The 26,742-nt window shown below is 43.2% G+C and overlaps 1 protein-coding gene across 2 annotated transcripts in view; it reads left to right on the top strand.

Moving 5' to 3' along the window:
* The first annotated feature begins 7,550 nt into the window (after window positions 1–7,550).
* PKD2 (polycystin 2, transient receptor potential cation channel) overlaps window positions 7,551–26,742 on the top strand; it is a 52,510-nt gene continuing 33,318 nt past the window's right edge. For both annotated transcript variants that reach the window (XM_082611640.1, XM_082611639.1), the window contains exons 1-2: window positions 7,551–8,249; window positions 16,145–16,258. In XM_082611640.1, coding sequence (XP_082467766.1) covers window positions 7,646–8,249; window positions 16,145–16,258 — 718 coding nt within the window. In that variant the 5' untranslated portion in view covers window positions 7,551–7,645. The remainder of the gene's footprint in view (window positions 8,250–16,144; window positions 16,259–26,742) is intronic.

The following is a 26,742-nucleotide window of genomic DNA, read 5'->3' as shown; positions in this document are numbered from 1 at the left end:
TGTTTGTTGGTGGAGAGTATACATTTGCTAATGTCCTTATCTTTCAGAAGAAGAGTCAAAGGCTACTGAAAAAAAAGTGATGAATTAATAAAATAATTGCTTGATTCATTTAAAGAATTGATGATTGACATTAAAATTTACATTTGTAAGTAATTTCAAAATAGCATTCAGACAGAAACCCAACATAGCTCACTAATGCTCTATGATCAACTGATGAGCAACAGCCCTTTATGGGTCACACCGAAGTAGGGACTGGAACCAGAAAGAGTCATTCAATACAATTAAACCATTAAAATTTACAAATTTAAAAGCTCGTATATAGCCTGTGAGGAAGAGTGAGGGAAGCTACTGTAACCAAGGCAGGAAGGTATTACTAAAAGGTTAAGCACATAAATCAAAGGAACAGAACAGATCATCTAGAAATAAACACTCATATACGGTCAATTGATTCTCAGTAATGGTGCAAAGGTGATTTGGTAGAGAAAGGATTAGTCTTTTCAACTAATAGTGCTGCAAAAATTGGATATCCGTATGCAAAGAAAACAAACAAACAACAACCCTCTATTCATACCTCACACCATAAACAAAAGTTATCTTTAAATGGATTATGTGCTGAAATGTAAAACCTGAAATTATAAAACTTCTAGAAGAAAATATGGCAGAAAATGTTCATGGCCTTAAGTGAAGCAAAGTTTTCTTAAATATGACACCAAATGGACAATCTATAGAAAAAAATTCACAAATTGGACATTATCAAAATTATGAACCCATGCTATTAAAAAATACTATAAGAATGAAAAGACATCTTTAAAAGGTCCTTTGGAATAGTATTTAGAGAAAAGATGTCAAAGACACTAAGAAAGAAAAGTATGGTTCGGCATCCCCCTAAATCTCTAATCTCCTAACAGTTGCAGAGTGGGTTAGCCTACTAGCCACCCTATATGCCCTATTTAGCCCACTTAGCTCAGACGAGAGGGCCCAACTGTGTGTTCATATAGCATCTTATGCATATCATTGACACAACTCTTACCAGTCTGTATGATCCCCTTCTATTCAAATCTATTAGTTAGTACTATTCCAGTTGCAAGAGACAGAAACCCAAACTTAAAATAAATTAATCAGAAAAGAAATTCTTGGCTATCGAAGTCCAGGGTTAGATCTAACTTCAATTAGTGCTGGTTTCAGGGGCTCAAATGATGTCATCAGAACCTGGTCATATTCTCCATCTCCTAGGACTCACCTCGGAGCTAGACTCCAAAACAGTAACAACAAAAACAACAAGAATGAAAACCTTCCCAGATGAGTGTCATATAGCACTCACGGGATAATTGCTTTATCTGTGTATAGCTTGTATTTGCAAGCTAATGATAAGGGCCTTGAAGGCAAAGACAACTTCTTTTGCACCCTAATCATACCTAAGATTATGCTAGATGGTTATAAAGGAGACATTCTGTAAAGTCTGGTAGATCTGGGAAAGCTGTAAGCATCATCCATGTTGGCATCAAAAGGCTTTGGAAAAAATGCTGACATCCTTTTGGAAATCTGGGCTAGTGAAAGTAGAGTTGTATTCAAAATTTTTGAATAACTACACCCAAATGGTAATAATGAATAAGTTTGAGTTGGTAAAGAGAAAAGCCTCACACAATAGTCCAAAGAGCTCTATTCTTGGCCCTATATTATTCAAAATTCTTTTGAATGTGGATAAAGACATATATCTGCATCTGACAAAACTAGAATATGGCAAATTATAAAAATGTATTTTACAATGTTCTTGAATAGCACGGTCACCCAAACATTATCACTAATTCCGTTTTGATATTCTTCCAGTCTTCACATTATACATATTTTCATGTATATATATTGTTGGCTTCCATTATTTCTCTAGCATAAACATTTTGGCTGCCAACTTGTCTAGACTTACATCCTTACAACTCCAAATCTGGTGGGAAGAAAAGCTTTTCTTTTCCAAGAATTCAAAAAAAAAATTCTGTTCTGATTTCCATTGGATAGAACCAGCTCCCATGCCTGTTCTTAAATACCATTCACAGGTGTCAAGGGGACATGATACTCTGGTTGGCCAAACCTGAGATCCACACCCACCACTTGGGAGCTTAGCAGTGGTGTCAGCCACATCTGAGGCACTCAGGGACTCAGAACGGAGAGGGTTGTTTCCCGAGAAAATTTGATTACCGTTATAATAAGAAAGGGAAATGGCTGCTGGGCTGGTAAACTACAAACTAAATGAGGAAGGGTCTCCGCTCTCCAGGAGTTTACAGTCCTACTCAGGAAGACTATGTTAACAGACATTTTCAATATAAGGTGGTAAATGTTGTGATAAAGGTTTGCAAGGTAGAGGGCAAGTAAATTCAAGCAGGGAGATATTTAAAATGGATAACCAACAAAGACCTATTGTATGGCACAGGGAACTAACTCTGCTCAATATTATGTAACAACCTAAATGAGAAAGGAATTTGAAAAAGAATAGATACATGTATATGTATAACTGAATCACTTTGCTGTATACCTGAAACTAACACAACATTGTTAATCAACTATACTCCAATATAAAATAAAAAGTTAAAAAAAAATTCAAGCAGGGGGGCCGGGTTTGTGGCTAAGGAAGTTTCCAAAAGGAAATGAGGCCTGAGTCTAGCAAGATTCATAAGTCTTTTCAATGTAGAAGAGAGCTTGGGAGTGATGTAAAAATGTTTCCAGGCACCCTTTTTTGTTTTTGTTTTTTACTGAGGTATTGTTAATTTACAATATTATATTAATTTCCGGTGTAAGTGGCATTGTTGACGTGTAAGACTTGATCCCCTTGAAGGTAGGAGTCATGTCTTATCTTTGCCAGAATTCCACATGGTACCTGGCATCTAGTGGATATTCTATATGTGTTTGATGAATTTATTAATATTCCCTCATTATGTCTTCAACGAAAATTCTGCAGGAATTTGTAAGGTTGGTATTTAACCATATTATTCAGAGAAGAAAACTGAGAGAGATTAGATCATCAAAAATCACAGTGCCAACCAACGATGGCTCCAAGGTTACCCCCGCAGAGGCAGGGATATATCCAAACCAAACTCCAGACATTTAGAAGAATACCACAAATCCCAGCCTTGCATTATTAGAGCAGTAAAGTGAGAAATAAAGTAAACATTTTAGCATGGTTGGCAGTTCTTATAAAGCCCCAAACACCAAATTTTCTTCTGATTTCAGATGTCAAGTGATTAAAAACTTATTTTACAATGTTCTTGAATAAATAAGGGCTGAGAAAAAAATTGAGAGAGAAACATGTTTGTTTGGGTGGGTTGCTAAGCAACACCACACATACCAGAGGCTCCTTTTGGATTTCCTTTTGAAGGTGGAATCTGTGGGACCAATGGGTACTTGAGCTTGCGTCTGCTTCATCAGTTCAAACTGGAAAATAAAAGCAAAACAGGAAACAAACAGGCAATTCTAATAGTACAGAAGTCAGAGGTGTAGAGAATGCTAAGTATTAAATTAGGCTAGACTGTTTTTAAAGTTTCCTTTTAAATGACTTCTCTGAATGTCCTCAGTGGCACTAACACTAATAGGTGAGGTTTTATAAGTGTGTCCCCAGAAGAATCAACCACACAGATGAAACAAAACCAAATAGTATCCAAGCTATATTATCTATCCCACACAGTATTTCAGGCCCTATAGATTACTGAAATTTGTAATATGGCAATAGGATGTAGCAACCAGATGAAGAAAAATATGAGTTTGTGTATCTCACTTATTTAATAAGGGATAACTTCTTATGAGGAATAGAGTTTTAACGATGGGTACTAAAGGAAGGAATTCTGTGGGAAGGGAGAGAAATTTACAACCTCAGGGCCTGCTTGAGCAAAAGCTAGGAGCTCTGAAGGGGCAAAAAAAGTCAAGGTAAAAGCAGGAAAGAGAATATTGGTAAGCCAGAAAGAATGAATAAATATTTGAGCAGGAAATATATTGGACAGCTGGGGAAGGGTTTATGAAGACTAAGACTGAAATTAGTAGAGAAACTCCTACAATGTAGGATTTAAAGACGCTGTGGATCAAATACTATCCAAGTCATATTACACAAATACTGCTGTGCATTTTAAAAAAGCATATTTCTTTCAATGATTTGTGATTTGAGTTTCAGGTAAGCACACATCTAAATCTGAACTATGTATGTGCGGACACATTTTCAATCAATCTGCATTCTTTGAGGGACGGGGTATAGTCTTAGAAAGAATATTTCAGATTTTGTTTTAAATAATTGACACTACAGAAAGGGGGCATGTTATTATCATTAATTACAGAATAAAGTCTGTACTCCTAACGATGCATCTGAGGCCTTCCATGATCTGGCCTGCCTGCCTGCGCTTCCCATGCCAGCCTGAGCATGGGCAGTCTCTCCTCTCAACCCCTCCCATGCTGAAAACCTTCACTACTGACTTGACACTAAATTATATTCTCCCATCTATTTTTATTTAGACTCAGTGTGTGTATGTCTCCCCTGAGATTATAACTCCCTGAAGGATGTGTCCAAAGAGTATTTTGTTTTGTACATTCTGACTAAAATAATAATGTTATTTACTATGTATAGTAAATGCACAGAATTTGAACTGAATACATAGATAGCACTTGAATTAATTTGTTTATTATTCCTTGATAGTACTGTTTTTCCATTCAGTCTCCTCCTTACGTCTCTGGACTCTAGGCCTGCTAGCAGAAAACAGGAAGAACGAACAAGAAATTAATAAGCAGAAATCTATTGTCTTCTAAACCTTGAACTCTGAAAAATTAAAATATCCTTGGGAGACACATATCACAAAACTAAAAACAGCATTTTGAGCAGGGACCATAATAGCTTCAAGTGGGCATAAGCTATTCCAAGGGCCCTTGGAGCCCGGAGGAGAAGTGGTGGCATGCAAAAGTTAAAAAGACCTCTACATGAAGAATTAGGAACCCCTGTCATAGCCAGAGGTCTAGCTGTGTGCCTTAAAATGACTGTACCTGACTAGATTCATTCAATTCCCCAACCAATCCGCGGGGAATGCAAGCTCTTTAATGGCGGGGCTTTTCGCTAGTGTCATTGCTTGCACTCTGTCCTGGCGTTGTGCCTGGCTCCTACTAGGTGCTCAATAAATATTTGTTATGGAATCCTCTGTCTTGGTCATGGAGTGTCCATCTTCAAGAAGCTCATAGTCTGGTTAGGACAAAGACTTCCAAATAGGGCTTCCCTGGTGGCACAGTGGTTGAGAGTCCGCCTGCCGATGCAGGGGACACGGGTTCGCGCCCCGGTCCGGGAGGATCCCACATGCTGCGGAGCGGCTGGGCCCGCGAGCCATGGCCGCTGAGCCTGCGCGTCCGGAGCCTGTGCTCTGCAACGGGAGAGGCCACAACAGTGAGAGGCCCGCGTACCGCAAAAAAAAAAAAAAAAAAAAAACTAAACTAGACCTATTCTCCAGCGAACACTTTGGCTGAGATTCTGCTCTTTTTTCTCAGGCCTGGCTCTCCTCTGGCCACGTGTCCGTTGGGAATCCTCTGAAGATGCAATCTGGCAGTGCTCTGTTAGGGGCACGGGCATCTGTAGAGGCTCCTCAGATGACAGGCATCGCAGCCCTTACCCAGGACAGTTATTTCCGGTTTGTCTGTCTCCTCTTGAGGGCAGGGGCTGTGTCATACTGTGCTCTACATGCCAGCTCCTAATTCAGTGTGCAGGAAATGTCTTCTGAAGGAGACTTGATGGACTGCATCAGCCCTGCCCTTGAGAAGCTCATAGTTAAGTGAAGGACACAGATACCGGGATAGATAAGCTACAGGATTAGGTGACAGGTGGCCGTGATTACCTAAATACGAGCAGCATGCTATGAGGGCACAGGGAAGCGGCAATGGGTGCTGCACAGGTGGGAAACCATGCTGGAAAAGCAGACCGGGAGGTGTAATGGGCTGAATTGTGTCCCCCTCAGAAATTCACATGTTGAAGTCTAACCCTAACCCCTCCAACCAGAGTACCTCAGAATGCGACTGTATTTGGAGACTGGGTTTTTTAAAAGGTAATTAAGTTAAAATGCGATCCTTAGAGTGGGCCCGAATCCAATCTGGCTGGTGTCCTCAGAAGAGGAAATTGAGGCATAGACACATACAGAGGGACGACCATGTGAAGACACAGGGAGAAGACGGCCACCTACAAGCCAAGGACGGAGACCTCAGAAGAAACCAACCCTGCCAACACCTTGACCTTAGACTCCCAGCCTCTAGAACTGTGAGACAATAAATGTCTGTCGTCTGAGACACCCAGTCTGTGATACTTTGTTACGACAGCCCTAGCAAAAAAAAAAATATAGGAGCAGATTATGAAAATTTACCAAGCCAAACTACAGAAATTAAATTTTACCTTTTAAGCTGTCAGAAGCCTCCACGGGTGTCTAAGCATCAATGTGACATAAGCAGGTTTGGTTCCGAACCCAATTTGGAAACAGCGGGTACCCAGAAGTGAAGAATGATGGTGGAGTTGACAGATGCACTGTTCCAATGCAGAATAAAACAAGTCGTAAGGGACCTGGACTAAATCATTGACAAGAGGAATGAATAACAGAGGTCCTCATCAGACAGACCTTTGTGGGGCAAAAGTAACACAATTTGGGGGAAATGAGGTGTTGGAGGCGCAGAGCAGACAGATGACGTTATCATGAAGAAGTGTACTTTGGGGAGTGAGGATGCCTCAGATCTCAACTGGGGATACAGGAGGTGAAGCAGGCTTAAAAGAAGAAGGGAAAAGATAATAAACTTCCCTTGGGATGGGTTAAGTTTGAGACAACTGCAGAGCGTCCAGCTGGATGTGCTCCGGAGAGCGGGAATACAGCTCTGGACCTGGAGCCTGAGGCGGGATTCCGGGACTCACAGACGGGGAGGGGGTGGGAAGGGGGCGGTCGAGCTCTGAGGAGCATCAGCCATCCAAGAGCCCTGCGGCCGAATCCTCGGGGTCCCCGCAACGCGTGGACAGAGGAGCCAACCAGAGAGTCAGGAAACCCTCCCAAAAGCAACAGGATTTTGGGGCGGGGGGTGTGCGCGCCAAAGGCCAAGGAAGTCAGCGCTAGGACTCTGTTAGGAGTTTGCTGGTAGTTTTCAAACGGAGGAAAGGTCTTTGCCCCTGCTGCAGACCGGCTCGGGCTGGATCTCGCTTGTTCACGCCGTCGCATAAAGGGGTTTCCCTCTCTCCCTGCACCGCGGTCAACCGAGGCAGAAGTGGCTGGCGGCCAGCAGGGACCCCCAAGCACCCTCTCAGGCAGGCGCAGGCAGTGCCAGCTCCGGAAGCCCTTCCACCCGAACGGAATGGGGGCGCCAGGGCTCCGGCTGCACTCGGGACACGGGCCCAGGCGCCGCTCGTCCAGCGCGCCGGCCGCGGGGGCGGCTGCCTCGCGCCTCCCCCTGCAGCGCGCCGCGGCCGCTGGGCGAGGCAAGGCGAGGCGAGGCTAGGCGAGGCGTGGGGAGGCGGGCCGAGGGGGCGGGCGAGGGACGCGGGACTCTGGGGAGCTCGGGGGCGGAGAGCAGGAGGCGGCGGGCCCCGGGAAGAAAGGAACATGGCTCCTGCGGCGGACAGCGCCGAGCGCGGCACGGGGCGACGGCGCGCCGGGCGCCAGTGACCGCCATGGTGAACTCGAGCCGCGTGCAGCCGCAGCAGCCCGGGGACGCGAAGCGGACGCCGGCGCCCCGAGCGGCGGGCCCGGGCCGGCTGATGGCGGGCGGGCGGGCCGCGGGCGCCGGCCTCGCCGGCCAGGGCGGCCTCCGCGAGCAGAGGGGCCTGGAGATCGAGATGGAGCGCATCCGGCAGGCGGCCGCGCGGGACCCCCCGGCCGGAGCCTCGGCCTCCCCATCTCCTCCGCTCTCGTCGTGCTCGCGGCAGGCGTGGAGCCGCGACAACCCGGGCTTCGAGGCCGAGGAGGAGGAGGAGGAAGAGGAGGTGGAGGGAGAAGAAGGGGGAATGGTGGTGGAGATGGACGTAGAGTGGCGCCCGGGCAGCCGGAGGTCGGTCGCCTCCTCGGCCGTGAGCTCTGTGGGCTCCCGGGGCCGGGGGCTGGGGGGCTACCACAGCGCGGGCCCTCCAAACGGGAGGCGGCGCCAGCGAGAGGACCAGGGCCCGCCGAGCCCCAGCCCGGCCGGCGGCGGCGGGGACCCGCTCCATCGCCACCTCCCCCTGGACGGGCAGCTGCCCCGAGTGGCCTGGGCCGAGAGGCTGGTTCGCGGGCTGCGAGGTAAGAGCGCGACCGTCGGCGGCTGATGCACAAACCAGAAGTGCGGGCGCCGCCAGAGCCATCGCCCGCGGAGGGCAGCTCTCCAGGGCTCCCGCTCGCGTTCCCATTGCGTCCCCGCCTCCCTAGGAAGCGTCTTCCGTACCTCTGCTAATTCCGTTCTATTTCCGGTACCCAGCACAGAATTCCACTGCGCCCTTGTTGGTGCAAATTTATTGGATACCTCCTAAAAGATGTGTCAGCTTATGTTTACCTTTGGAAATAAGTGAAAGCCGTATTAGAGCGAAGGGGTACATCTGGAGGGGTTTTTTTTCCCTGTAGGGAAAAAAATATTCTAAGGCAACTAATGGTGGTTGCAACTGCATATTTGCGAATTTCACTAAATGAAAACTAAACTTATGTGCTAGTACCCATGGTCTTTCACTGTCCTGGATGCCCTGTTGCCCCTTATCCCTTTCCGGAATGGGTACGCAGTACAGTGTCCTAGTTGTGGAAGGAGCGTCATTGGATAGTCATTGATGTTGTTTTGGCGGTGTCTGGTTGTTTGCGGGAGAGGGAGCTGTTAAGAACGCCACGAATAGAATAAACTGTCTAGGAAAACAGTTATTCGGCCATTTCTAAGTCTAGGTATTTTTCTAAAACAGTTGCAAAGTAAATGCTAATGTTGTTTTTAAAACTTGAAAGTATGTTTTTAAATAACTAAGTTAATGTTCTTTGAAATTCCAATGAGACAGTGAGGTCATCAGATACCAGCTGTGTGGAAATGTGTCAGAGTTCGGTGCACCCAGCTCTCCAAAAGGCAGGAAAGGAATTTTCAAAATTGCCAGTGCCTATTAAGAGGACACAAATTTTCCAAGAGCAAATGGGATCCTGTTTTTGCAAAGTTTTGTCAGAGGCATCTTTGGAAAAGAGTTGCATTGGCTCCTGCCATCCAAGTGACTTTAACCTCTACTCTTAAGAGTTTTCCAGTCTCAGTTCTTTTGAAAATTGCCCTTCCCTTCTCTTCCTGTCAGTTTTGAAAATCTTGCACAAAAAGCTATCCAGGTGTTTTTACAGCAACGTGATTAACACCAAGTCAGGCCTATACCGGAACCCAGTTCTACCACATATTGGCTACATGACCTCGAGCAAATTGCCTAACCTCTCTGATCCCCAGTTTTTGAATTTTTTTTAAAGAGATAATCATAATACTTAGTTCTTGACTTGGGAGGATTAAATGAGGTGAAACGTAAAACGTGTAGCAAGTCTCTGCCATGTTGTGAGTGCTTCATAAATAGAAATTAAATCATAGATTCTAAAAGTGTACATTTTGGTACTCTTACACAGTGATTATGCTAGTTAATTTGATTCAGAGCATGGTGGGGACCAAAAGATCCTTTTTTGAATAACCTGTGTGAGTAGATTAGTAAAAAACTCTCATACTTCTTTAAGGTTGTTAAATTGTTTTAATTGTGCTTTTTAAAGTATTCACTGAAATGAGAGGAGTTTCTTATAAGTTAATAAATAATGGAAAGTCATGATCCTGTTAATTCAGCTTAAGTATTTGATAACACTTAATGTTCTTTGAATAAACTCAATAATGGAATATAATGAAATGAAATATATGAGTGTATGTATAAGTTTATCTCTTTTAAAAAAAGTTTCAGAAAATTTACAATGAATAAGTAAACAGTAAAACTTCTAGTCACACCTTATCAGTGGTCTAATTAGTAGGAGAATAGAATCATGAAAATCTTATTTACAGAAAAATTTAGAATAAATTTTATTTTATTTCTTTTATAAAGAAATATAATTGATACTCTTGTCACTTATTAAGTAACATTTGTTAAATAATTAGTGACTATACCAGGTGCTACCAAAAAAAGAAAAAAAATAGCACATCACCATTTTCCTATGGACAGAAACCCAGAAAAGTGAAATGAATAACCATGAATGAGTTGTGATTTTTTTTCCCCCTCTTGGGATACCGATGACAAAAATCTTACATACATCGTATAAGTAGTGCCCAGGGTCAGAAGAGAGAGTGACTTGGAATTTCTAAAGGTAGGAGCAATTACTCAAATTTGGAGTGGTCAGGAGCTTCCCTGGAGGTCTCCAACCTTTGTGACTTTATGTAACTCACTTAGACTTCCTGGCCTCTGTTCCTCATTTATAAAATGGAAGAGTTGAACCTAATCTTCAGGGTCCCTTCTAGCTTCAGCATACCCTGTGTTGTTGTTAAATGACATGAATCTGAGCTGGACAGCAAATGGTCATTTCTGTCCTTGGACACTAAATAGATCTATCCTCTTAGCAGGAGTAAGATAGCAACGAAGAAATGTTTGAGACCTGATGATGGGAAGCATTGTGTCTAACTAAGGAATTAAGAATTTACCCCTAGCCTCCCTGGTGGCGCAGTGGTTGAGAGTCCGCCTGCCGATGCAGGGGATACGGGTTCGTGCCCCGGTCTGGGAGGATCCCATATGCCGCGGAGCGGCTGGGCCCGTGAGCCATGGCCGCTGGGCCTGCGCATCCGGAGCCTGTGCTCCGCAACGGGAGAGGCCACAACAGTGAGAGGCCCGCATACCGCAAAAAAAAAAAAAAAAAAAAGAATTTACCCCTAAATATTAGGAGGCCGTTGAAAAGTTTTGAGCAGGGGCAGAGCACGTTGGAATGGAATATGAGTCAAGCAGTGTGCTGGGCAGGAGAGCTTGCAGAAGGGGACAGGGAAGCAGGAGGACCAGGTAGGAGGCAGCCAGCGAAAGGGTGATGAAGGCCTGCACCGAAAGAAGCAAAGGATGGCTGAAAGATTGAAAGACTGCTCAAACTAAAAGGTATCTCCAACCCAGTGATCTTGTTTACTTTTTTCTTAGCAAACGCTTCTTAATGCAGAGAGAAAATTTGAAACTCTACATGAGTTATCATATTTTCTGAATTTCCGAAGTTGAATGTGTTTTATGGATGTATCAGTTTACTGAAGTCACTTTCTGTTTGTTATTTCAAACCTTTATGCTTGGTTGGTTTTTTGTTTGTTTTCCTGGAGAAATCATAAAGAACTAGCTATATTGGTCAGGGTGGGCTAAGTTGCTATAACAAATACATACCTCCTCTCCCATTCACTATATTGTATCATCACTGTCCATATCCAGAACTTTTTTATCATCCCAAATAGAAGGTCTGCCCATTAAACAATAACTCCCAGTTCTCCTCCTCTTCCCCCCACCCCCAGCCTGTCTTCCACTTTCTGACTCTATGAATTTTCCTGTACTGGGTACCTCATATTAGTGGAATCACGCAGTATTTGTCCTCCCATATCTGGCTTATTTCACTTAGTATAACGTTTTCGAGGTTTATCCATGTTGTAGCATGTATCTGAACTTCATTCATTTTTTTTTTTTTTTTTTTCTTTTTGCGGTATGCGGGCCTCTCACTGTTGTGGCCTCTCCCGTTGCGGAGCACAGGCTCCGGATGCGCAGGCCCAGCGGCCATGGCTCACGGGCCCAGCCGCTCCGCGGCATATGGGATCCTCCCAGACCGGGGCACGAACCCGTATCCCCTGCATCGGCAGGCGGACTCTCAACCACTGCGCCACCAGGGAGGCCCCTTCATTCATTTTTGATGACTGAATAGTATTCCCTTGTATGTATATACCACATTTTGTTTCTCCATTCATCAGTTGATGAACACTGGGGTTGTTTCTACCTTTTGGCTATTATGACTTTCCCTTTATTTTTAATCCAACCCTCACTCCATAATTGCTTCCTTTTCCCTTTTTATTTGCACTATAATTGTGAACAAATGAGATTTTGTATTTTCATTGCATGGGGATTTTTTTTTGAGGGAAGCTTGCTACTCTGCGGGGTGTGATAAGGCTATGCTAGTAACAGAATTTGTGCAGTCAACAAACATTTATTGAGCATCTCCCTTGTGGTAGGTACTGGGGATACAGAGATGAATAATACAAGATCCCAACTCCTAAGGAGTTTAGAGTTTAGTAGGGGGGTGAGAAGTGTAAGTAAATCATTGCAACGCCAGGTCCCAGTTGTGGGAGGGACCCAAAGAAGAGAGGACCAGCTCTACCTGTGGAGGTTAGAAGAAGTGAATCTTGAGTTATGTTTTGAAGGATTCACGGGGGAGCTGGAGGAGGGAAAAATAGAGAAGTAAGACCAAGCAAGCTTGTAGCTCATTGGTACTTTTTCCTGTAGGCAGAGTCAGTGAGGGCTTCAAGCAGGGGGCTGATATGATATCATGCCAATCTGAAGATGATGCTAGCAAGAATGTAGAGAATGGGGTGAGGTGCATAGCGCCAAATACTGGAGGAATAGATCAGGATAAAGTGACAAAGGTGATAAAGTGATAAAGTGTCAGTTGCACTGACAATCCTCAGTGCAACTGAGGATTGTGAGCTGGGATGAAAGAATGCTAGATGAAAGAGAGAAACTATCAGAATTGTGGACCAACTCCATGTGAGGGTTATGAAAAGGGCCTCTTCTAGGATGAAACCCATGCTTCTGGGTTGGTACCATTAACCCACACAGGGCAAATAGGTTTCTAGAGAAAGGAAAAAAAGAGAAATCTCAGTTTGGGGCATGTGAGTATGAGTTGTCTGTGGAATATGCAGGTAGATCTGGCCATTAGCTGTGGCACATACCTGCCTGCATCTCAGGAGGGGGCTGCCTAAGAAATTTGAGATTCAAGCTTCAGTATCATCAGGTAGCAACTGACTATTCTGTAGAAAACGGACCAATAGTAAAAAGTCACTTCCCTTTCTGAAGGTGTCCCTGCAATTCAAATCACTATGAAGAAGGATTGTATTTATCTTCCTAAGCAAGGCCCACATGTGTCTAAGCACGAAAACAGGATTCTTTTATGATGTGAGTGCAATGAGAATTTGGTCAGGCTATTCACAATGACTTCAAAGTCCATATGGATTTGGGTCTCCATGCTATTCTCAAATCTGGACGAACTAGGCGTCAGAAGTAGGACATTTCAGATTTGGACCTGTTTCTGAAGCCATAAAAGGGCCTCTTCCCGCCACTCTATTGCTGTACACATAATATTTCTAATTCCCAGAACAACCCCACAGAGAGGTACTGTTACCTTATTTCCAAATGAGGAAGTGGAGGCTCATGGCGTTAGGTAAGGTCCCTCAGCTCCTAAGTGGCTGACCCTTCATCTGAACACAGCTTGGATTCCAGACCTCCACACTGCACCTTGTCACGATCAGTGAGTCACAGCGGGTTAATGTATTTCAGGTGGGACAGGGTTAGTGTGAGGCAAAGGGGCCACACTGAATTGTTTTTACCATGGAACTGAGATAGTAACAGGTGAAACGATACAATCGCTGGAATTAGCTTCCAAATTGACGAGTGGGTGAGGGTTTCCACGAATCAAGGCTGGTGTTGAGTTAATAACTGTTGTAGCTGGGTGAGGGGTACATGGGAGTTCATTATATCGTTCTCTCTTTGTGATATTTTTTTATATATTTCAAAATAAAAAGGGTTTGGAAGCATTTGGATAAAAGAGTTGCAAAATGGCATTTTTTCCAAAGTCAGTCATTTATGTTGGAGACCTTTTTGGTGCTCTGGATTACCCATCTCAGACTTCTCCCGTATGCATGTTAATAAGTAACACTTATTGTTGAGGTGATGGGCTCTGACTTTGGGCTCCGGCATTGACTAAGCACCTTCTTACACAGGAAGGAAATTGCATATTGTCCGGTGTCCCCTCATATCATGTTCTCCTAACAGATGGAGACACGTTATGTACTGAACGTGAGTGCCTGGAGGTACTCCCTCCGCAGCTGGGATTATGGCGGGAAAAGACAACAGTTGTTTTTGAAGAATGCTCCCATTTTGGACATGAACGCTGCCACTTCAGCATTCTTATTCTGTCATCCCTGATGAGAACTAAACATGGGAAGTAGTTGGCTACAGGACAGCTGTTTTTTCCGTTTGTGGATGCAGCATTCCTCACCCATCAGGATGTGAAGGGATCCCTGTATCCTAAGACGGACCCTACTACATACACACCCAGTGGGGAAACTGGATGACATTTGTAAAGCAATAAGTATTTGAGGAGGTAGCTAGAGAAATTTAGAAAAAAGTAAATGCATAGAAATATAGTCACATAAAATATACATAAAAGGGCTTGTTTCTTTTCATTTGAAATGTTTCATTCAAGGGCTAGAATTAAATTGCCATAGACCATTGCAAATTTAGCCTGAAGAAAATTCGATAGGAGTTTGGTGTTTTCTGTTTATAGGTCAAGCAAAACCATTTGCAAATATTAAGAACCATGACTTTTCCTTATTGCATAATTGTTTATAAACCATGGGAAAGAGTGAAATCACCGACCAAGTGAGACAAGGCAACAGTCTCTCCGGATGGTCAAGGGACTAGCAATTTCCACTTATGTGTATATTTTAGGCCTGGCCTCCAAAAGAAATACGCCCAGAGAAATGGTGTGGTTTTGTCCAGGGCTACTGAGCCTAATATTTGGCTGCCTCTGTGTTATTCTGAGCTGTAATTTTCCATGTCATCTACGTTCGTAATAATTCTTTACTATGATGGAGTTTCAGCGAGCAAACATTCTGCTTGGTGCATTTCTTCTGAGTGAGTAATCCCCTGACAACCACCAGGTGTTGGCAGAAGCAAACCTGGTCATAAGTCATGCTCCCCTTTCGGCGTGGTGAAACCTAGGACGCGTAACCCAGTGTCTTTGAGGGCAGATGCTGATTTTTCCTGAAGGAAATTTGGGAGAAAAGAAGAAAAGGAAAGGAAATACCCCAATTTAGGAGTAGAACTAATGTATGATTATAAGACTTAAAAAGTACATAAACACTAGCAATAAAGTCATTTCTTCCAAGTGCAAGACCATATACTATTTTCCCCTTGTTCTCTGTGTGGCTGGATTGTGGCATCAGTGGCTCTGTGAGTTTCTGTGATGGAAGGGGTTAAAGTCTGTGGGATAGAAGTGTGAGGCAATTTGCCATTAACAGCTGACCTAATCTAACAGAAAGAATTGAGTGGTTTGTCTTTTTTGGAAAACACTAAGGCTCTTCCAAGTAACCAGCAGTGTGACTTGACCACACTGCTCACTAGCGGAGGTTTGGACGGCCACCATGTCTGTCTGCTGGCTGCGTCCACAACTGTGGGATCTCTCTCCAGGCAGCTCACCATGGCTTATGTCATCTTCGCTCAGCCGGCCCAACGCTTTTTCCATCTGCTAAAATATGGAGCACGGTTGCTGCTTTTACCCTTTCTCCAAAGAGAGAGAGAAGGCGGATGAGTTTGTTGCTTTTCATTTAAAAATCATACGTTAATTGGAATTTTAAAAAACTGTTCAGCTAAGCATGTTTAGTGTCATCAGTCAGCACTGAATTTCTTAAAAGGCAAAAATGGGTACAGAGCAGAGATTTTTATACCAGTGTGTTAGAAGCTTGATAGATGTTTCCATAATGAAATGGTGCTCCAACCAGGACCTCTTTTCATCAGGGGTGACCTAAAAAGTATCATTTGCAACGTTACATCATGTACTAACAAGGATAATTAATTTAGTAACACGGTAATTCCTCCCACATATAGGAAGGACTGACGTGCATGCATAATTATTAAACCTAAATTTCCTCTTCTCTTTCTAAATTTTTACTAAGATATTTTCTAATGAGGTTGGGAGTTTAGACAATGATCAGATCATTGCCTTGTGTTTTGCACATCTGGGGGGATAGTAGAGGCTGATGTATTCCTAAATTAAGGGTACTCCTGCTAAAACCATTTCTCGGTTGCCTTTAGAGCAGGCTAAAAAAAAAAATCCAGGAGAATCTCCCTTAAAGGTATACTGTTTTTTATGTGTTTTTCCTTTTGCCATTCATGAGATTTTTTTAAAATAAAATGACATCTTTTATTACTATTTTAAAGGTCTCTGGGGAACAAGACTCATGGAGGAAAGCAGCACTGACCGAGAGAAACACCTTAAAAGTGTTTTACGGGAACTGGCCACATATCTCCTTTTTCTCATAGTCCTGTGCATCTGTAAGTAGAACATTTTCTTCCACTAGAGGAAAAGTTTTGAAAATATTTGACCTGTCAAAATTATGATTAAGAGGAATTGTAGATGCATCAGTACCGGTTAATTCAGAAGTTCTCTTCTCTGTTATCAATTCCAATTCACGATCTGGGAAAGCTCTCCTCTCTCCTCTGGTAAACATTGATCAAAATTCGGCATTATTTGATTGGCCAGTTTGTTGTCAGTTGTGACCATTTTCACTATGAGATGCACAGGGTGACCTGCCAGACACCAAGTAACCAAGTAAAAGGATTTTTGTATTAGATTCTTAACAATAATTACAGCGTCACTGTTATTACATCAGTTAATGTAAAGTGTACACAGGGATTATTTTCCAAGTTTAACTTTCAGGAAATACAAATAATATCACCTAATATTGCTTTTATGTCTATTTATATTTAAAAGTCCCCTTCTTTTGGATTCGGATGTGTTGTGTGGATGCCTTCATTCTAACTAATCATTTCTTCCAAATCTTCAATAATCGTAGATTTTTACTCTGTAGGAAACTTCCTGCAGACTCATCTCTTTCTGTTTTCTTTTTCCTTTCTTCTTCAATACATTCCTGCATTGACTGGGAGGGGAGGGATGCCTTAGCCAGAAACAAGCCTTAGAAACCGTTTGCCTCAAAGTCCGGAAGGTCACGGGCAATGGACTTACCCTCTGAATCAGAGGATATTGGTTGATGGAGTTCTGTTGTGTCCTCTCTAAAGCCCTTTATGAGAACAGACAGGAAGCAGACGTATGACCACCAGGACCTCTTAGCATATTCCTCAGGGAAAGGAGTTTGTTCTTACAGTGTACACTTAGAAATGCTTAAAAACCAACATCAACCGTGGAAAGAGTTCTGTTCTTTGTAAATGGAGAGAGTCATGATTTAATCAATACTTTATTTTTTTTTTTTTTTTTTTTTTTTGCTGTACGCGGGCCTCTCACTGCTGTGGCCTCTCCCGTTGCGGAGCACAGGCTCCGGACGCACAGGCTCAGCGGCCATGGCTCACGGGCCCAGCCGCTCCGCGGCATATGGGATCCTCCCAGACCGGGGCACGAACCCGTATCCCCTGCATCGGCAGGCGGACTCTCAACCACTGCGCCACCAGGGAGGCCCTAATCAATACTTTAATAATGCCATTCTTATTACATTAAAATGGACCACCTTGAATTTAATTGACTAAGTGCTAAAAGCTTCCTTTAAAAATGTTTTTTGTTTACTAGATTTATAAGAAGATGTGTAAGTTGAACATAAAAGATGAAGGAAACATTTAAGCTTTTGATATTTGTAATTTTAAGAAATTGAATATTGATGTATTTACTATCCCCACACTGATTTTTACTAATACTAGTAAGCTCTTAATGAGCCTCAAACAGGGCATGACTTCTTCTCACATTTTTCTGAGAATTTGACTATCCAAGTGGGAACTTAAGAAAAAGAAAAAAAAAGAAGTTATTTAAGCTAAAAAGTATATATGTATGAACAACATTCGTTTTCTTGCTTTTTTCTTCCTAATTTTCTGAACTTTTCTGTTGTCTGTTTAGGAAGGAATCTCATTACTTTGAAAAGCATGTTATCGAAGAAATGCTGAAAACCTAGAAATGATCTCTTCAGTACATTAAAAGTTATTAAGCAAGAGATGTGATATTTTTTAACTTTTATGTTCTAAGCTGTTAGAGTAAATGCTGAAGTGAAGTTTGCTTTCAGCATAGAAATGGTGCTTAAATATTAAACTTCAGTGGCCTTAAATTTTAACAGGTAGATTAGAATCATTATTATTACTAATTTTTTTCGAGCATGACACATACATTCATACATAGATTTTATGCAAAATATAGATACTCCTATAAGTCTAAAATTTCAATGTTCCCCAAAATTGCCTGAACATCAGAATCACCAAGAGAATTTTTTTTTTATAATTATAGTTTGCCTGGATCTACTAAATCAAAGCCTTCCAGATATGGCCCAGAGAAGTGAATTTTCAGATGCCCTGACCAGGTTTGGGAACTAGGCCAGATAAATAAACTGAATAGCTAGAGTTTTAGGAAACAAGCTTGTCATATAGCTAACTAGTGTTTTCTTATTTATTTTAGAATTTTTATGCTTTTTGTTCTTTTTCACACTCATCACACTTTTTCTTATATCAGCTACATTTTTTACATAGGCAAAGTTTTTTTTTCAAAATATTGTAGAATCTCTGGGTAAGAAGGAATCTTGGCAGTCATGGCTCAAACCTCCACTGAATGCTAAAACTCCCCCCTGCAGCATCCTTCCCAAAAGGTCAGTCATCCTGCCTGCAGTTGAGCAAGAGTTCCAGGTTAAGGGACTGACTCCTTTGAAATAGTTCGTTTTATTTTTCTGTGGCTGTGTTAGAAAGTTCTTCCTTATGCAAAACCAAAGCCTGTCCTCATCTGACTTCCTGTCTTAGTTCTACTCTCTAAGCCAGCCTAATACCAGGGACCTTTCCCATGTCTCTCCTCCAGTTTCGCCCGTCAGAAGTTTGGAGACAGACGTTCAATCTCCTCCAAGTCTTCTCTAGGTTAAACCTTTCCAGTTCCCTCAGCTGTTGATCATGTGATCGGAGACATGCCTTAGAACAACCCACCTGATAGAAACTCCCTCCAGTTTATCAGAGTCCCCCCCCTTTTTTTTTAAGAGGGCACATTTATTGTCACTGTTCCAAATGTACCCAAAACATGAGAAAATAACCCCCAACTCAATTCCCCTCACCTCCACAACATTCTCCCCAACACAAATAATTTTTCCCAAAACCACAAACATAAACTGGTTCTGATATTCTCATAAACAGTGCACCTAAGCTGCGTCTTTATTCCCGTCTTGCCCCTAGGTTCTTCATAACCATTTTTGTTTGTTTGTTTGTTTGTTTTGTTTTGTTTTTTAGATTCCATATATATGTGTTAGCATACAGTATTTGTTTTTCTCTTTCTGACTTAATTCATTCTGTATGACAGACTCTAGGTCCATCCACCTCACTACAAATAACTCAATTTCGTTTCCTTTTATTCCATTGGAGTATTCCATGGAGTAATATTCCATTGTATATATGTGCCACATCTTCTTTATCCATTCATCTGTCGATGGACACTTAGGTGGCTTCCACCTCCTGGCTATTGTAAATAGAGCTGCGATGAACATTGTGGTACATGACTCTTTGAATTCACGTGCAGTCTTAAGTTCACAGGCTACAGTCCATGGGAAGTAACTGCTAAAGACCAACTATGGCTGGAAAGCTCTCTGTCCTTTTCAGTACTGGACAAAAACTACAATAACAAGAAATGTATATTCATATATAAATATTACTTTAAACATGGCCTTTACTCCACGTGCATAGCTTTCTCTTTATTTCTTCGTGGTAACTTCTGTGTAAATATTACATGCTCTTCTCTCTTGTTTTTTAAAAAAAAAATTACACTACTTAATACAGGCAGGCATTCACAAAAGCACTTGTGTTGACGACCTCTATCCCTCAAAGATTTCCATCACAACTTGTTACTTACCTTTGAATCTTAACCAAAACTGCATTAAAATGTTTGGGAGTGTTAATCATTTTAATTCAGCTCTCTGGTTTATTCTGCAGCCTCACTCTGCCTCCTGAAAGGCCCTCACCCAGGTCACCAGGGACGTCTTAACTGCCAAATTTTATGGGCTCCTTTTAGCCTCTCTCTCTCATGTGGTCCCAAATGAGACATTTGGCATTCTACAAACTTCCCTCTTTGGCTTCTGTGACTCCCTCTCTTCCCGTATCCCTCCTTACTCTATTCCCTTTCTTCATTTTTTTCTTTCTGAAATGCGTTTAGACAGACGATTCTCTGTGACTGGGTCTTTGGCTTTCTCTTCAAGGGATCTTTCCTGCAGCTTCAACGGGTCCTGTACGCTGGTGCTCCCAAGTTCCTCTCGGCCTCTCATGGACCACGCATCTTGCGCCAGCTTTTACTGGACCTCTCCACTGGTGCATCTCAGGGGCACCCTTAACATTTCTCAACCTGGACTCATCCTGTCCATCCAAACATGCTTTGCTCACGTTCTCTATCTGGGTTACTATTAACATCACCCCCATGAATCCTCTCCCCAAACCTGGGCATCATCCTAGATGCTTTCTCTCTCTCTTCTCGTGGGATCATTCCACGTACTTCTTCTGTAGTGCCTCTCAAATCTGTCTTCTTTTGTAGATTGCTGTTGTCCCTCTTTTTAATCTTTATTATCTCTCTCCTGGATTATTCATTTATTGATTCAATGGACTGTTTAGTAATTTAATTAAGAACATATATAGCCCTGGCCTTAGATGTGGTTAGTGATGAGAAAGAACACAGCTGGGGAAGAGGATTCCCCGACAGAGAAGGCCTCTTTGAGGCCTGAAGCAAGAATGGGAGCCAGTCAGTTGAAGAGGAGACTGTGTGAGTGAATGTTCTGAGGCAGGAAGGAGCTCAGAACATTCCAGAAGCGGAGTGAAGATAGTGATTGGAGAGAGTGCTGTCAGATAAGGTCAGGGGTCAGACCCTACAGGTCCAGTAGGCTTTGGTAAGGGGAAGCCAGGGTTTTAAGTAGGGGGTGGTAAGATTTATTTAAATTTTAAGATGATGGCTCTGAATGCCATTGGAACACAGACTGGATGGGACCCAACGTCTGGACTTTAGGACTCCTAGGCCCTGGCTCTGGACTTCTGTCTCTCAAACCACATTAAATCAGGTCACTCTTTTCATCGAACATGCTATAGTCACCTCACCTTCGAGATAAAGTTTGAAATCTTTACATGATAGACTAGTCTCTCACTGTATGATCTTTGCTTACTTCTTCCGACCTGTGAATATCTGGTACTTCAACCGCATCAAACTACTTACGAGTCTCAAAAAGGCCTTGGACTATGCTGTCCCTTTCCTGTCAGTCTGTTTAGTTCCTCCTCATCCTTCAAGGTCAGCTCAAGAGCCAGATCTACGGAGAGGCCTTTATCAACCAGCCCCCTCCCATAGTACGTGCCCCTCACGCTGGATTGTCAGACACGATCACGCACTTGTCTCCCTCAGTGCAGGGGCAGGGGAGGGGGCAGCGAGGGTTGCTGGTAGGCACGTCTCAGAGGTGGCGCATAGATGTTCTCCCTAAATGTCGGCCACTTGGCCCATTTTCATTTTCTCGCGTGTTCACTCGTACTTCTTTTCGTTCAGAAACAGAACTTTTCCTAATAGGACAACTGAAACAGTGCAAGCCTCAACTTTCTTTGGTTTCTGAATAGCACTTTGCCTCGATATAGCACTTTTTAGTTCGTAGAATCCCTTCAGATATCTGTTCCTATTTTATCTCCACTGTGTCCCTGTGAGGATACCATACAACACAGAGCTCGCAGAGCAGCCAGGGTTCCTGTTCAACGTGATGGCGTCCCTCTGTGACAGATGACCTAGAATACTGGGACCAAGGCACCTTGGTCCTACTGTCTTTATATCTGGTATATTTGTGCTGCAGTTTTGATTTCCTCTTTGGCTGGCCCAAGAGGGGAAACAGAAAAAAATTTACTAACAGAAAAAAATTTTTTAATTTCTAAATGGTTCCTTTTTATCTATCATTGTTCATCCTTTTAAAATAATTTTCTGCATCTGTGGTTTAAAAACTATTGTTTGGTTAGTTTGGGGGGCTTTTTTTGGGAGGGGGTTGTTTGTTTTGGAGGTTTCTGTTTGTTTTGGTTTTTTTGGCTTTAAACAGCAAGAATTTATTCTCTCACAGTTCTGGAGGATAGAAGTCTGAAATCAAGGTGCCTGCAGGGCTGTGCTCCCTCTGAAAACTGTAGGGCATCCTTCCTTGCCTCTTCTTCACTTGTGGTAGTTTACCGGCAATCTCTGGTATCCTTGGCCTGTAGCGGTATCATTCCAATCCTCCATCTTCACTGGGCATTCTCCCTGCGTCCCTCTTTCTTCACATGGCCATCTCCTTATAAGGACACCTGCCTGGTTGATTTTTAATTTTAGGGATTTACTGGTGTTGTCTTTGTGGCCCAGAATATGATTAATTTTCTTACATCTTCCATGGATATTTGAAAAAGAATGTGAGTGATCTCCTTTGATACAGTATAAAGTTTGATATATATATAATACATTAAGTCGTATGTTCTATTATAAAACCCCTAATGTCCCGAGGTCATTCTTATCTTCTTTCTCTGTCAAAGATTGAGAGAGATAAATTTGTTTCTAACTGCTATTGTGGTTTTGGTAATTCTCCTTCTATTACTAGAAGACGTTGCTTTATATATCTTGATATTGTTATTCAATACATAAAAGTTCATTATAGTTATATCATTGTGTAAAGTATCATTTATCAATACAAGATAATCTTTTTCTTTAACTCAGTACTCACCTTATAATCTCCTTTGTCAGATGATTGCAATACCGCTTAACACCTTTTGTATATCTAATATATATCTTCTCATTCCTTTATTTTTAACTTCATTTTGAATGGGTCTCATAAAAATTCTAAAGATACATTTTTAAATTTTTTAACCAATATTTAAAACTTTATCATCTAGTAAGTTTAAGCTCTTTACGTTTCATGCTTTTGTCAAATTTCTGCCATCTTATTTTTTCCTCTCTTTTACACTTTCTTGTTATTTTTCATTTCTCGTTTTCTTTTTGTTACATTGGAAATTTTTTCTTTGTTTTTTATTCCACTGATCTGGAGTTTATACAGTGCAGTCCCCTTTATATAGCTTTTAGTATTTAAGCCTGTATTTTTTCAGCCATATTAAGAATAAAATGGTGTCTATAGCCTATTTTTAAATGAGACCATGTTTTAAGATAGTTTTAGTTAGTTTACATGCTGATTAGTTGGTGATGCTGTGATAATGTTTTTTATTCTGGCTTATTTCATAGAAAATCGAATCTGAGAGTTAAGACAAGGACTAAATAGCAGAAAAAAATATATGCACATAGGATATATGTGTCCTTTACCTTATATTTTTAAAATATTTTCTCTCCTTTCTGATCCTCGTTTATGGTTATTTCATAATGTAACTTTCTTCTTTACAATTCAGTTCATTTAAAGAGTGTATGTTACCTTCCAAGTGGGCTTTGCCCATCAGGGACTGAAAGGAGAAACGATTTAACAGTCTTACATTTCTATTGCATTTAACAGTATGCAAAATCTGTGTTCACATAACATTTCTCCCAGTGAACTACACCAAAGCCTTAGATGTTATTATTCCCATTTTCTAGATAGTGAAACTCAAGCTCAGAAAAATTAAATACTTGTCCAAGATCCCAAGATACCGAGACCCACAATTATGAACACAGAGGCTGACTTAAGGGTGAAGGAAATCTTAAACTCAAACCCAAATCGTTCTGATTTCAAATCCCAGGGCGTCCTTTAGCTACAGCCTAGCTGGACTCATGATGCAGCTGACCCCTGGAGTGTGTGGAGCTGTCACTTGAAGATATCCCTTGGACTAGCCCACTGCCTGGCACGAGGGAGGGACGGAGTTAACGTTAGCTGACTGAAGGTGTTAGAATCATCACCCCCTTCAACACTAGGTGGCATTGTTTCTCTGGATGTCCAGCAGGTGGCACTGCATGGCCAAGAGGATGTATCCCTTCCCTTTCAGTGAAGCTCTTAAATTCCATACAGGTCCTGAGAATTTCAAAAGCAATCAGTATTAAAAGCACAGGACAATAAAGGAGATGCATTTTAAAATCAGTGGCTAAAATACATACATATTGCATATTTATAAATCAAAAAATTTAAATAATTTGTCATAAGTCTTTTTCAACAACCAAAAAAACCCCACAGGTAAAAAAAAAATTAAGAGTGATCTACATTAACCAGCCAATCCAAAGAAAATTCTAATTTCAAATTAATTCCAAAAATCAATATAATAATCATTTAGTCGGCTTTGGGGAGCCTTCACGACTCCTCTTTAGCAGGGTATCAGCTGTGGATCTGAAGAAGGCCTTTGCAGAACACATCGTACCTTGTCCACCCCTCTGTGGGAGCTGCTGGGCAGTGCTCCCCCTGGGGACACCATGAGCTCCTCTTCTTGAGGACAGAGATCACATCTTGCTCATCTTCATGTCCAACACCTTGTCCTGTCAATGGATTAAAAGTCCAAGCCCTGAACTCCAGTCCGATGCAGTTTTAAGAGGTGACAGGTCATGTAACACTGGAAGAGGAGTGTTCTTGTCCTAATTAGTGGGTCCTAGGATGACAGGTGATGGAACCTAACTGTGAGGACTGGAAGAGGTCCCTTCCCCTCTAGGTGCGGCACATGAGCCCTGTGGTTGTGTGTGTTTATTGCTTCACTGACGGACTGCTCCAGATGGACTCACAGACACACTTGTGTCTGGATCACTAGTATCCACTCCTCTCTTTTAATCTTAATTCCCTGTGATGCTTGGGTAGGGAAGGGGACGGTGAAGGAAAGATGTAATCCCCAAATCACTTACTATGAGGTTTTACAATGCATTGTATGCTGCCTGAAGATTATTACAGAATCAGCTAAGTATTCATTGCTTGCTGGGTGTTGAGAACTGTGGTCGAAAGACCTATAAAACCTCTGTGGTCAAAAGAAGCATAAAAGGGGCCTCCCTGGTGGCGCAGTGGTTGAGAGTCCGCCTGCCGATGCAGGGGATACGGGTTCGTGCCCCGGTCTGGGAGGATCCCATATGCCGCGGAGCGGCTGGGCCCGTGAGCCATGGCCGCTGGGCCTGCGCATCCGGAGCCTGTGCTCCGCAACGGGAGAGGCCACAACGGTGAGAGGCCCGCATACAGCAAAAAGAAAAAAAAAAAAAAAAAAAAAAAAAGAAGCATAAAAGGAAGTATTTCCCTCCCCTTGAAGTGTTTTGTCATCTAATTGTAGGTATCAAAGCGTATGATACCTGCAATCATTAGAGTTCAGCATAAGACAGCACTCGTTAAAGTGCTGAAATTTCTAATAATGTTGTAGCGATCTGGTTAAGGAGGAAGAACCACCATTATTGGACATTTAAGTGTCAGCCACTGTATTGGATAATTTTTAGTTTAGTTTTTTTTTTTTTTTAAAGAAATGCTGTTCTGCCTCTTCTTTCCTTTATCTATTTATTTATTTTTAATTTTGGCTGTGCTGGGTCTTTGTTGCGGCGTGTGGGCTCTGCTTTGCGGCACGCGGGCTCTCTAGTTGTGGCGCACAGGTTCCGGAGCATGCGGGCTCAGTAGTTGCAGCGTGCGGGCTTCGTTGCCCTGCGGCATGTGGGATCTTAGTTCCCCGACCAGGGTTCGAACCTGCATCCCCTGCGTTGGAAGGCGGATTCTTTTTTTTTTTTTTTTTTTGCAGTATGCGGGCTTCTCACTGCTGTGGCCTCTCCCGCTGCGGAGCACAGGCTCCGGACGCGCAGGCTCAGCGGCCATGGCTCACGGGCCCAGCCGCTCCGCAGCATGTGGGATCCTCCCAGACCGGGGTACGAACCCGTGTCCCCTGCATCGGCAGGCAGACTCTCAACCACTGCACCACCAGGGAAGCCCTGGAAGGCGGATTCTTAACCACTGAAACCACCAGGGAAGTCCCATTTAGTTATTTTTTCTTTAAGCACCAAAAACTTCCATGAGGTAGCTAATTATTCCTTACAGAAGAGGCAACTAAAGCTTAGAAAGTCTGAGCAACTTGTACAGCTCATACAGCAAGTAAGAGGCATGACCCAGACTCAAAGCCTGATCTCCTGTGACCTGCTGAGCCTGTACGTGATCTCCCCACCTTTCTCCAGGACCATTCAGAATGGGCTGGCAAGATCAGCAAGTCTTCACGTCAGGGGTAGGGCTTGAGTTTAGAGTGTGCCACACAGGAGCTGATAGGTGGGTGGGAGGCAGGTGCGTCTGTTAGTCAGCATCCCAGAAGGAAAGAGATGGGAGACTCACAGCGGCCATTGTGGAAGTTCAACGAAAGGACCGTGTACAGAGGTGTGGCGGCAGGGTTATAGGAGCCAACAGAGGGGACATGAGGCTCTGGGGCAAGGTCCCCACCTCCGGGCCTGGAGGGACAAGGACAGGGCATGGCGTGGTGTGAACCTGGTGTGGCTGGGGGAGAAGAAATGCCCCCAGCAGCGGTGGCCACCGTTAGAGGGTCCCCAGCAAACTGCACCCAGGCAGTGAGGGCGTGGGAGCAGGGAGAGCAAACCCAGCTCTCTCTCTCCTCGGGCCCCCAGGTCTCCTGTGTGGCCTCCTGTGGGCTGAATGCACCGGAAACCAGAAGGCAGGGGAGTCCAGTCGTTCTGCAGGGGTCAGCCTCAGGGTGCAGAGCAGGGCAGACGAGAATGGGGAGTTGATGTGGGAACAAGACGAGAGTGGGCTGCCCACGCCGCCGTAGGCAGAGGGGGCGGCAGGCGCACAGCCGGAGGATGCGGGGCTCGGCGTGGCGTCTGCTGGGGCGTAGGGCTCTCGGGCAGGGAGGGTGCTCCGGGAGGTGGGGGGAGGCGGAGGCGAAGGGTGTCTTGGGGG

This window comes from Mesoplodon mirus, assembly GCF_964341445.2.
Source record: "Mesoplodon mirus genome assembly, chromosome: 2".
NCBI classification, from domain to species: Eukaryota; Metazoa; Chordata; class Mammalia; order Artiodactyla; family Ziphiidae; genus Mesoplodon; species Mesoplodon mirus.
This window is presented reverse-complemented; position numbering and strand designations above follow the sequence as displayed.